Source organism: Poecilia mexicana, unplaced genomic scaffold (assembly GCF_051168715.1).
Source record: "Poecilia mexicana isolate PSO_F unplaced genomic scaffold, ASM5116871v1 scaffold_1, whole genome shotgun sequence".
NCBI lineage: Eukaryota > Metazoa > Chordata > Actinopteri > Cyprinodontiformes > Poeciliidae > Poecilia > Poecilia mexicana.
Window position 1 is genome coordinate 9,062,498 of NW_028263370.1, and position 12,834 is coordinate 9,075,331.

General features: G+C 38.6%; 2 protein-coding genes across 5 annotated transcripts in view; both read right to left on the reverse strand.

The window, feature by feature from the left end:
* The window catches only part of npnta (nephronectin a), a 60,863-nt gene extending 55,239 nt beyond the window's left edge, over window positions 1-5,624 (reverse strand). The window contains exon 1 of one of the 3 annotated variants that reach the window (XM_014999834.2): window positions 5,081-5,624. In XM_014999834.2, coding sequence (XP_014855320.2) covers window positions 5,081-5,160 — 80 coding nt within the window. In that variant the 5' untranslated portion in view covers window positions 5,161-5,624. The remainder of the gene's footprint in view (window positions 1-5,080) is intronic. The other 2 variants (XM_014999836.2, XM_014999837.2) reach the window with 2 other exon arrangements.
* Window positions 5,625-11,874: 6,250 nt separating this feature from the next.
* The window catches only part of gstcd (glutathione S-transferase, C-terminal domain containing), a 44,656-nt gene continuing 43,696 nt past the window's right edge, over window positions 11,875-12,834 (reverse strand). For both annotated transcript variants that reach the window (XM_088003994.1, XM_014999828.2), the window contains one exon: window positions 11,875-12,231. In XM_088003994.1, the coding sequence (XP_087860120.1) occupies window positions 12,059-12,231 (173 nt within the window). In that variant the 3' untranslated portion in view covers window positions 11,875-12,058. The remainder of the gene's footprint in view (window positions 12,232-12,834) is intronic.

Consider the following 12,834-nt stretch of genomic DNA (forward strand, 5'->3'; position numbering starts at 1 on the left):
CACACACACACACACACACACGCACACACACACAAACCACTTAAGTAAACAACCCATCATTCAATTACTTTTTTTTTTAATGCAGTAACTGCATGTCAAAACTCCATTTCAATTTCAACTCTGATGTGTGACAAAGAGGTCAAATCCTACTAAATCTAACTAACTATAAAAACTTTCAAATTTGAAATATTAGCTAAATATTTTGATTCATGGACATTTTTTTGTAAAGGAATCCTTTAAGCCCTACTGAGGTCATCCATTTCCCCTCCTAATTTAAAGGTGTTGGTGAATAAATGCAAGTCTTAAGACAGTTTATGCTCGTATTGTTAAGTTTACAAAGACGGCATCTCAATCAATGTTTGCCGTGGTGGTCGTGGAGCAATTAGAGAAGCATTTAGCACAAAATATGAAAATTACACCCCACATTTTTTTCTGTGAAATATTTTGACAGTGTGTGCGTGGGAGCAGGTGCTCAGCACCACAGGAGCATGTCCAGGAAACTGCACCCTAACATGTTTTCTTTACTCTGCTGTGTTTAAGCCTGTGTTTTGTCTCCAAAACGGAATTTACTCTCAAAGCTCGTACGTTATCCCTGAGATGGTGGGGGAAGAGTACAGTTTCCCCTTTCAGCCATCTGTTAGAGCAACAGTGTCAGAGCTGGCGACTCAAACAAACAGGACAAATTGATTGATAAAAACCAATTGATTTTGTAGGGTCGGCACTGGAGTCCACAGAGAAAATTGTAAAAATAGGGTTATTTCTCCTTCTATGGTTTCATTGCGGTAGAGTGGTTAGCGCCAGGACCATGCATCAAAGTAATCTTGGGTTTAAATCCAGATGGGCCGTTTTGTGTCCAAATTAGATGTTCTCCCAGAGCCTGTGTGTGTTTACCCCACATACTCCAGCATCCTATACCCAAAACATGCGTGTTACATTAATTTGCCACTCCAAATTGTCTTTACAGATGCGTCTCTGTGTTGTATTGTGGTGGACTGTGGCCTGTCCAGGATATGCCCAAACTCTCACCCTGTCCCGTTGCCCGCGCAACCCTTTAATGGCGAGGCAGATGTATAAACTGCATGGATGCTGCACAATCTGTTGGTTGTAACGACACAGTACAAAGAGATAAAGCATCAGTGCATCTTCAGTAACACTGTAAAAAATAGAAAAACAAGTCTTGTCAGACTTGCTGTTTGCTGCCATGAGCATAGACTATTTCCTCAACTTTAAAACAGATTATCCAAAGACATTAAGAAACATGCATGACTCCTCTAGCTGCCATCTCAAAACTGGAGGCAATCCCTCTGGTGCAAGAGCATCTCATGATGAACCTCTGTGTAGCCCTTTTCTCAAATGTAAAATAAATCCAATTTTAAGTTTACCTTTGTTATGTATCTATGCACAAAAAAAATATACTGCTCAAAAAAATAAAGGGACCATTTCACTCTAATTTTGTGTGTGGCTCCAAATCCAGGCCTCCATTGGTTAATAAATTTGATTTCCATTGATGATTTTTGTGTGATTTTGTTGTCAGCGCATTCAACTTTGTACAGAACAAAGTATTCAATGAGAATATTTCATTCATTCAGATCTAGGATGTGTTATTTGAGTGTTCCCTTTATTTTTTTGAGCAGTGTATATAATTTCTATATTATACTTTATGATGCCATACACCTTGACATTTTTTTGACAATTGCAAAGCGGATCAAAAAAACAGAGTCGTCGTGCTCGATGTCTTTTAGTCTACTTTCCTCTTACTTCCGTGCCTGAAAGCCCAAACGTGGATCTGATATCCCTACATAACCTGGCGCCCCTTCACAAGCTTTGGATTATGACAGAGGATGTCTGGTATGCACCATTCGGCTGTGCAAGACTTAAAAACTTAATGACATCAGTGGTGAAGAATATCCTCTACTGTACAAGCAGCCTTTCACTTTCAGGTATTTTCTGTTATGACATGCAACTGGATGGGTTTTAATCCCTTCCCAGGAGCAACAGTGGCATGTTGTGGAAACTCCGCAGTAGGTATATTAAGTATATTGTGTGTGCTGCTATGGGAGAGCAGAACCATCTCGCCGACGACGCCTGTGAAGGACCCTTCAGGGCCAGATGGATAAGCCTGTTAGGAATGCTCTCTAAAAGGCAATAAGTGAGCAGAACTAGGTGATAAATGTTTTCCTTGCTTGCACTCACTCTCAGGGGGGATATTTTTTCAATGAATTAATATTGAAGAGAGGGACTCAAGTCTGAGCATGTTTATACCCATAAAAATTGGCAAATTATGAGCATGGTGACAAGCCACTCCATCAGCAGGAATGTTAATAATGTACAATATGCTGCTGTGAAGGTTGAAATAAATGATTATTTCACAAAGGCGGCGCATGAAATAAAGTCTCCTGATGAGCCCCGTCAGACAGATATTAGCTCTGATTATTAGAAAGAAAAATAGCCTTAAAAAAATATGTAATATGCAGGAATGCAGTGGCAAATGTTAACCCACTTCCCTCTTCTCTCCTCCGTTCTGTCTCACACAGAAACACAAATTTCTGGCTGGCTGAAACCTTTGATCTCCTAATTGCTTATTCAGAAACGGGTTTATTTGAAGCAGAAACTGGGTTGAAGGAGCTCAGCTTTGAAAAATAACCGACATACACACCTTCTCATGTCAAAATAAATAAATAAATAAAAAATTAATAGGTGGAATGACAATGTCTGTCAGGGTTCTTTGAAGTCATTTAAATTGAAATTAGCTCAAATATTCGTCAAATAAATGTTCTGTTAATTTGCAAAACCTTGAATGCATGGGAAGATTCTGCTCTGAAGTTCAGTCCGCCTGAGAGGGATACTGTGCCTTGCAAAAATAATTAACATCCTCTTGGACATATTTTTTACATTTTATAACAAGATGTGGGAGGAAAAAAAAAAAAAAAAAAACTTTGAAGAAGGCAGCCCGATAAGATTATATGGGAATTCAAATTTTTGGCCAGTATGGAAAACATTATACCAGAAAAACACTTCACATCACCCTGAAACCACAATCCTCACGCTAACACATAGTGGTGGCAGCATCATGCTACTGGAAATGCATCCATGCATGTTTTACTAAATGGATTTTCTAATCAGAAAGTAGAAAAGATAAAATAAATGTATTTGATTTTTGTTTTAAAAGATAAAACATGAAATTGAAAGATAATGACCCAACATATAATTTGGTTTTCATTTCATTTTTAAAGTGAAAAAAAAACAACAACAACAAAATATAAGGTGGTTTTTCACAAGTTTCTTTTACCCAAAAAGACACATGAACAAAAGCATTTTTTAAATTTGGAAAGGGACAAGTGTTTTATTGACAGACAGACAGACAGACAGACAGATAGAAGTGCCAAACTGAACGAGGTGGCTGTTAATGTTAATTTAATACATTAACGAACTGAACGGCTTTGTTCACTTTCTCTGCTGTCATTGCCAGAACTACAGGCAGACCACAATTCTAAAACAGCGCAGAAAGTCACCGTCACCATTCACAACGTCTCCTTCTGTTCGCTGATTGGCCTGGTCAAAATCGACCGGAGTCAATCCGAGTCAAGGGGAGAAATTCCAGACTGTGTTCGGAGTGAGAATTTTTTTTTTTTTTTTTTCAATTGAACAGCAGGGCAATTGCCAGGCTAGTTGTTTGATGGCTTTGTTTAGTTTTTTGGTTATTTTAATGTGATAAGAAAATCAAGCCTAATTTAAATTCCTGCTCATCTTTTTTTCAGTCACAAAATGGAAATTGTCTTGTCAATTTAGTAACTTGTATTTTGAACTAAATGTCAAATCCCTCTTGCTTCTGTTTCTGACAAATTACTTTCTGATAAGAATGAACCAACCCGGATGCTTTTCTTGAAAGGGAAGCTGGTCACAGTTAATGGGAAGATGGATGAATGGGAGTAGGGCCAACAAGATAAAACAAAAAAAACTGTCAGAGGTTGGAAATGACTTTGGACAGTGAAGATTCACCTTCCAGCAAGATTGCACACATGCAGCCAGATCTACAATTAGATGTTCTAGATCATAGATTCATGTTTTAGGAATGCTTAGTCAAAGTCCACGCCTACAAGAAAATCAGAGGCAAGACTTGAAAATGTATATTTCTACAAGCTCTCCGTTTGAGTTGACTGAAGTTGAGCAATTTGGCAAAGAAGAGACATGCATGTCTTTCTGTAGATGTGCAAACCAAACAGAGGCACACCCCCAAAGATTTGCAAAAATCCCAGTAAAATAAGTTAAACTTTGTGGTTGCCGAAAACTGAGGCAACGCACATAAGAGGAAAATAATTACTCAGTGACCTTATCTGTGAGAGACAGAGTTTGGCGAGGGTTTTGTTTGTGTAACTTTCTCTGGATGGATTACAATCGGTCTCTTTGTCTGAGCTCCATTAAGCCATCTCAATATGGCTAGTGAGAAGTGATGTATTGTTCTGATTTTACACAAGTAACTTCTTTTGAGCTGTTACACAAAAGTGAACTTTGGATGCCATGTCAATCAAAGCAGTCTCTCAAAATAGGAATGTAGGAGAAGGAAGGGTGTGCAGAAATGTGTACCACATCTCAGTGTTACTGTGCAAAATTGTAAAAGATTAAAAAAACAAAAAACAAAAGCAAACAGCTTTAATTGAGATGAACCCACAGGCAGATCGGAATCTCTAAAAGGTGCATTCTTTTGGTGTCTGGCGTCTTCTCACAAACACTTGGTGGAAATCGTGTTTGAACATGAAGCACCGGGTTGTGTCCTCTCTCATCACTTTTTTAAATCAGCCTCTGCACAAGACAAGAGCCGCTCGGCGTGACTTTTGCGAATGTAAACAGTGCTTCCGATCCGACAGAAAAGACAGCGTGTCTTCCAAGACGCGCACACACGTTTGGAAGGATTTGACTGACGCTTCGGTTCGAGCACACCTTGGATGTTTGAGCAGAGAAATTGTAAACTGATGTTTTGGTTTGAAAGCCTCACAGAACAACCTGCTTGACTGTGTTCAGGTGCAAAACACGCAAAAAAGACCGAACACCAAAAACACCGCTGCATTAAAGTGATCCTTACCTGCCATCGAAGTCTGCACTTGCTCCGAAACAGCAACAGTAAAACACCACCAACTTTATCCACAATTGCGTGATTTCCATACTTTACGCGCCCAGTGTGATCTCGGTGCTCCGTAATCCAAAAGGACCGGGTGGAGTGGGGTGGGAGGGGGAAATGGTGACCAAAGCAAAAACAGACTATTTAAAACGGAGTGGGTTGTGCGCTGGAGCCTGAATGTTGTCGGGTGGGGAGAGTTTGCCTCCGTTCGTTAAACTGTTCATCTGCGATATCCAGCAGTAGGAGCGGGGAAGACAATCTAGCTTAATGCCTGAAAGCAGAGTGAGCCCCGTTGAGTGTGCGTGAGCGGGACGCACTCTGCCGGGAGAAGAGCGCACAGCCTTCTTCCCTCCTCCCTTTCCTTCCCTTCCCTTCTCTCTCTCTTCTTTCTCACAAGTTCAGGTAGCGGGCTCTCCAAACTCACAACAAGCTCAGCAGGCTGACCCCTAACTACCTTCATGTGTTAATCCAGCACCTTGAAGAAAAATCCGCGCAAGCACGCAACCTGTGCAGCACGTGGGGCTCCACACTGTTTTTTTTTTTAGAAGTGCTTTAATTAATTGCATAGCCTGCAGAGGCACGCACTTTGCACGCGGCCACCCAGGTAGATGGCACTCACGAGAGGAAAGTAGACGCAGTGGAAATGTATGTGGGAGAAAAAGTATCAAATGGACGCTCTGATGTGGCGTCCATTTGTTACCATAGAACTAGCAGAGACGCCCAGGATGTAGACGAGATTCAGGTACAAAGCTTTCTGTCTTTCAGAAAAATAACCGAGGACGAAATTTGAAATATACACATTTAGTTTAGTTTTTTTTTGTTTGTTTACATTAACGTCTTCAACATATTTGTTTCAAACGTACTTGATTACTGTACTTATCTCAATACAGTCTACAGATAAAAGCTTTTTGGGGCTTTTACTCATTCCTGTTTTAACAAAATAAGACAGTGTGCTTCTCATGACATGGATGACATTTCAAAATTTAAGCCAAAATTGGAACATAACTCCACTTTTAGTTATTTTCTTTCTTTTTTTTATTTTTCTTTCAATGCAGAAAATACATCTGTTACAATAATCTGTGAACCTTAAGAACTTACTCCTCAACACATAGAATCTTCATAGTAGGTTTTTTTTTTTTTTTTTTTTACAATCTGTCCCAGGGACAATGTTGTGATTGTTATACAATGCTGCTGTACCTGCACATTGGTAGATATGCTGCCTTGGGTAAACGGCACTCCGGGATCACCTTCCTGCATCTTTAACATTAGTATACAGTATTTGATCACCAGTTAAAGCAGACTGTCAAATATTTTGGAGAAGTGAAACATTTATGCCTCACAAGGGGCGCAACTGTCAAATGCCATGTATATCACGTTGGCTTTGATTTCAGCGTTGATGCTATGCATACATCTCATTTAGACATAAGTTAGTTTGTTAGGGTCTATGCAAAGCCTTGATTTAGACCAGTGTTTCTCAACCCTGGTCCTCAATACATCACACTGAGGAAATGTGATGTATTGAGATGTAAATAAATTATGTAAATAAATTCTGCCTCTCTGCACTCCTCTGATGTATTTAGTGGTATAATATACTTCTCTAAAATGTGCCAGCAGCAGAAGAAAGCTGTTACCAAAGCTCAAAATTATTTAAATCAATATTTATTTAAAACAAGGGAAGGAAATTAGTATCTTATTCTATCTCTTTCCCTCTATGTTATTTGTGTTCAAGTAAGCTTTAAAAAAAACAACAAAAAAAAAAAAAAAAAAAAAAAAAAAACATGTCAAAAATGAACACTTTTTGATGTGCCATTTACCTAATAAAGTGATTGCAAAAGAAAAAAAAACATTCATACAATGAATTTACATCTTGCAAAACTGGCAGAAAAACATTTGGCTGGCACCAGTGGTGCATTAGGTTCATGGCTTTTGAGCCTAAGCAATTACTAAATTTTAGCCAACCCATCAGAGCGCCACATTTTCTAAAGCATGGAGAACAAAATCACAGCAACCGTCTCATTTTCAGCTTTGACATCAATCTGCTTGTAACAAACTACCTTAAAACAACCCAGTGTGGAGATAAATCGTGTACCATCCTGGAGAAGAGGACAAATTGGGAAGATGCTTTGATAGGATTAGCATACTGTTGGTTGATCAAAGTCCTGACTGGCTTTCTGTCACAGTTCATGTTGTTACAGCCTGTCACCTACTCTGGTGATGAATCTTAGTCTATGTGGTGGCACTGAAAGTTTGACATGGAAGGTTTTGGAGAAAAGTTGATTATGTGTAATTAGATGATCAATCACAAAGTGAAAGCATGTCATACTGTGATTTATTACATTAAAAACTGAGAAACCGGTTATGCAGATTGGCCAAATCATGCCTCATTACCAACAGCCTAAAGGATAAATGTGGAGGTTCTGAATGTGCGAATTTTAAAGAGCAGGTTTGGCCAAAACAAACTAAATAAAAACATATAAACTGACTTACACTGAGTCAAAAATATTAAATGGTATTAAAGAATCCATCCATCCATCCATCCATCCATCCATCCATCCATCCATCCATCCATCCATCCATCCATCCATCCATCCATCCATCCATCCATCCATCCATCCATCCATCCATCCATCCATCCATCCATCCATCCATCCATCCATCCATCCATCCATCCATCCATCCATCCATCCTCTTCCGCTTTATCCGGGGCAAAGAAACCATAAAGTAAAACAAACAAACAAAAAAAAAAAAACACGAGGATGCGGAAATTGTTGAAAATCAAATGCTTTAATATTACAAACCTAGAGAAATTCAGAAACATGTGACAAGTGTTTTATTTCTATTTTTTATTTTTGTTGATTTGGTTTATTTTCAGATTCCCACATGTTTAACTGGTTGCCTTATTGCTTTTAAATAAATTTAAAATATCTACCCAGTCCTAGTCTTCTATAAACCTACATAAAATAAACTAGTTGATGTAACAGGGCTCTCTGAGTAGACGGAGGGCTTGAAATGTTAAACTCTTGTGCTGCACAGAAATAAGGGATGACATTATAGGAGATCATGTATGAGACTGAGTAACCAATTAAGGCTCTAGTAAGCCATTTAAAATGAGAAGACCACATCTGTGACTTATGACAGGAGGGCTGTCATAAGTCACAGCCCTCTGTTTCAAGATTAAGCCTAAAAGAGTTGTGCCACATTTACAACTTAAGATCTATGTTGTCCCTCTAAAACACAGAACTGGTGTTTTTTTTTGGGGGGGGGTGTATATTATTCATAATCACAAAAAGTGCAGGTGTTTTTTTTTTCTGGTTAAGGAATGTGGCAATTGAAAATTTGAATATGATTGCTCCTTAAAAATGTATAATATAATAGCAGAATACCGAGGATTTTAATCCACAACTGGGAAATGCCACCTCTGCAGGTGTACAGTATATAAGCTATCCAAATGCCAAATGAACAAGAGGTCTGAGAGAAAGAAAAACAACAACAGAAAACAACCAACTAGAAAAGGGAATAGTTGTACACATTTGCGAGGCTAAATGCTATGTAAATATGTAAACACACAAAGTGCACCAATGTATAAATGCTAGCATGCATCATAGAAAGGCTGCATATAAATGTATGAAGGTATGGCTCCGTTCAAGGAGAGATGAAAAAAAAGAGGAAAAAAGTAAGTGGATGCATATTGAAGGGAATATAACAAGTTTAGCTGTAAATTGCACATAGGGGATTTTGAACAATTGCTCTATATCGTGGTCTTCTGGGAGAGGTGCTGATTGTAAAGTCTGACAGCTGCAGAGAGGAAGGACTACATATCTACTGCTCCTTTGCACAGTTAGGGTGCAATAGTTTGTCACTGAGAGAGCTTTTCAGAGGCGTTACCATATTATGGATGGAACGGGAGACCTGCTGATACCAGTTTTAGCCTTTTTGTATTTCTCTTCCAGAAATATGACATAAGAAGTTACATATGATTGAAGCACAAGTTGAGCATTACTGAAAATGATTCTTTCTGGCCGTCTGCTCACATTAGCAACTGTTAATGATTGATAGTAGCAGAGGCAACTTGAAGGCACTTTGAGGTCAGGTGATATGAAAAATAATGAAAATTATAACGGAAATTACACTTTTAACTGTATTCGGCAACTTACAATAGCAATCAGTGTGGCTATAGGGATTGGTGCAGCTAATAAAGTAATTATTATTTATCATTGCTTGAATAAAGGCAGACATATCTCCACATCTAGATATATTATACTCCAACCACCCCAACAGCTTTTTATATCTCTGCCCTTTCTCTGGAAACTAGTATTTAAATTAGCTGTAACATACTTTTACTTGAAAGAGCACACACTCAGAAATGTTGTTCGTGATATCTGGAAGTGCTTATGCACAGTGTGTTCAATTAACCTGCTTATCACCAATTTTGGTCAGCTGAACTGAGAAAGCGGCCAATCAGAGGTTACCAGACAATTCGTGGTGCATCGTGGGGCAAGAAAACTTTAGAGATAAGAAATAAAAACTAAAATTTACTTGGAAAAAAACAACAACATATGAACAATAATTTACAGATTTAAGTAGTTAAAAAAAAGAAAAGTTGCAAATTTAGCATGAAAGAGCAGACGTGTTGCAGAAACAACAAAAAGCAGCACAGTTTCTTACTTTTTGCATGCTTGCTTCAGTAACCAAGCAACATAAACAACATATAAATTGTTAATTTGGAAAGCTCTTATCTGCTTGATCACAAAAGGTATGGGCCTACGTATATAACAACAGACTGTTTACAACACAGGGGTATCAGTAAAAAGAAAAAAGGTGGGCTGGTGGATAAACTGTTACAACTTGGGAAGCTGGATTAGTTTTGCTGCAAAACCTTTTGAAAGCTAAATCAGGTATCCACACATCTGATTATAGAGATCTTCTGGATAAATACTACTCACAGACGAAATGACTGTCTTCTTTGAAAACAATTTGCACAAAGTATCAGATTACTCTAGACAAAAGCAAATAATCTTCTTGACTCGGCTTCGAAAATGACACTAAAAGAAATGTTAATTATCCAGTTTCGGAATAATATCGAGGTCTTAGCACATCAGCGCGATGCACTCACTGAAAAGCTTCAAGAGAACGATCCTTGTTTAAAAGTGAAATCAACTAATCCACTCCACCTGCAATAATAAGGCACCCCGGTCAACCTCCAGTATCTTCCCTTCAGCTTAAATCAAGCAATTTCACAGGTTTAGATGCAGGCTTCTAGTCACGCCACCTGCGTTCACACAAACGTGAACAGGGAGTCAGACGCCTCCTCTTGAGGAAAAATCCCAGTCCTTGAAACAAGCTGTGTCTGTGGAGATTCACTTCGGGACCGACTGACTCTGCTGACAGAATTCAGATGAGTACAGATGCATCTCCCTCAAAGCCTCTCTATCTAAGTTACCAAGCACACCAATCTTTTTGACACAATCATTCATTAATAAATACTGCTGAATGTAAGATAGGGGATGTACACAGCGGATAGAAAAAGAAATCACAGTTTTAACATTTTTTTTTTTTGACATATTTTATCAGCTCCACAAACGTTTGCGTAAGAAACCAACACATTTGTTAATTGGAAGAAAACTGTAAAACATATATAAATCTAAAATATGTTCTATGTATTTGTAGAAATGGAAAAGTATGGTACGACTGCAGACTTACCAAACGTGGCCACCTAAACTGATACGCTGGGCCATTGAAGCAGCCAAGAGGATCATGGTAGTTTCTCATAAGGTGCTCCAGAAGCCCACAGCTTCAGTAGGAGAATCCACAGACAGGACAATTAGAAGTCTTGAAGTTCAGAAATATGATCTTTATAAAATGCAAAGGGGGGAAAAAAGAATTGTCTCTCAAAAGAGCAAATTTAGCCAATACCACTGCTTAAATGCTGAAGACATCATTGCCACAGGGATAATATTGTAGAAGAATAACACATATGGTAAACATACGGTCAGAGCTACAACGAAACAATCAAACCATGTGTGTCAATTAAAGACATGTAAAAATGGCCCAGTCAAAGTCCAGAACAAAGCAAAAGAAAAAACAGGAAGGCTTTATTATATAATAATTGGGGAGGTGGGGGGGGATAGTAGGGCCTATAGCTCACTTCAGATTCTACCTGTAGAAATGTTTAAAAAGATAATTTTGCTACCAACTCACAATCATGCAGTGCATCATATAAAATCTAACACATCTGCAGATAACATCAACATCTGTAAAAATTCAATGGATGCGAGTTCTTTTGCAGGATGCTGGTCTATTTACATATCTTTTATGAGAAATATTCACTCTCTCCACAGAATTCCACAAAGACTTAATTTAAAGTCAAGAGTTTAACAGCACAAGAGTTTAACACTTGGAGCTGAAAGCTGCTTTTTGCCTCTAAAGGTGCTTCTCTTGCGCTACTTGATTAAAACACACAGAAATGAAGGTGAGGTAGTGCCGAGGGTATCCCCTAGTTGATCTTCACCTGCAGATGAGTCTCATAGCTCTGATATTTCGCCCGCAGTTAATCAGAAGGCGCTGACTGCATATGCAGATCGTCTGCAAGTGGGGACGTTTGATTTGCTTAATTAACAAAGTAAGTGTAAAATTACCGATGCTTCTGTGTACTTGGACAGCTTGATCACACAGTGTCAGCGAAAACACAATCATGGTACTGCAAATTATGTGGCGGAGTATCTCTGACAAAGTCCCGGTTCAAAGAAAAACACCTTCCGTCCTTGTTGGTTCCAAGTTTATTTTTAACTTTTAAAAATGCAGTTTGACAGTTTCCACCTTTCATGAAACCAAGACTTTTTGAAAATGGATATCTAAAAGAAAAGCTTCTGCCAAAGCGAGACCCGGCATCAATTTCAACGATTCTGGAGACGCTCAGCTGTGCAGCAGGGATCACGGTCCTGATTATGCGTCGACGTGTCCAGCTGGCTCTGCAGTCCTCTGCGGCGGCCTTCCCATCAACATGTTGTTCTTTGGCGAACAGCTTTCAGGCTCCATGGTCATCACCTGAACCGAGTACCCGTGAGTCTCTGCAGCCCAAGCCCGGTCCAAGTCCACCAAGCCCATGCAGCGTTTTCCTGCGTTGGCACAAATAAAAATGATAAAATGCTACTGTTTATCACCAAATCAAGAGTTGAGACGACAAACACTTTTTGCTTGAAATCCAGTAGAAATTGAGGCTTTGCAAGATGACCAAACAAGTCCTAAACTGGGTGACGGTTAAAGACAAATATGGTTATTTATTGGCTTTATTAGTGCCATAACTTAACTATCACTGATTTTATAAGCTTTATGACAAAATGTAATTACAAACAAATTACCATATGGTAATTATGTTAAAAATTATGGAAATTATTATTACCACAATTACCAATAATTATGGTAATACTTATTTCCATAATTACTGTTATGGTAATAATTAGAGAACTATTACCATAATAATCCTCAAATTACTATGGAAGGTGAATTTCAATTTAGAAAGACAGAATATTAGCAGTGCAGAAAAACACAAAACCAATTAGCATGTTAATTAAGTAAGTAAGCATTTGACAAATTATGACATATGTCAGCCGGAAATGTGCGACTTAAATGATCATTTGTGAAGGACTGGAGGCTCCTTTTTTAAACTTTGTGACAGAACCGTTCTTCTGTGTTAAGGCTGAGTAAAGAAGCACTTGATC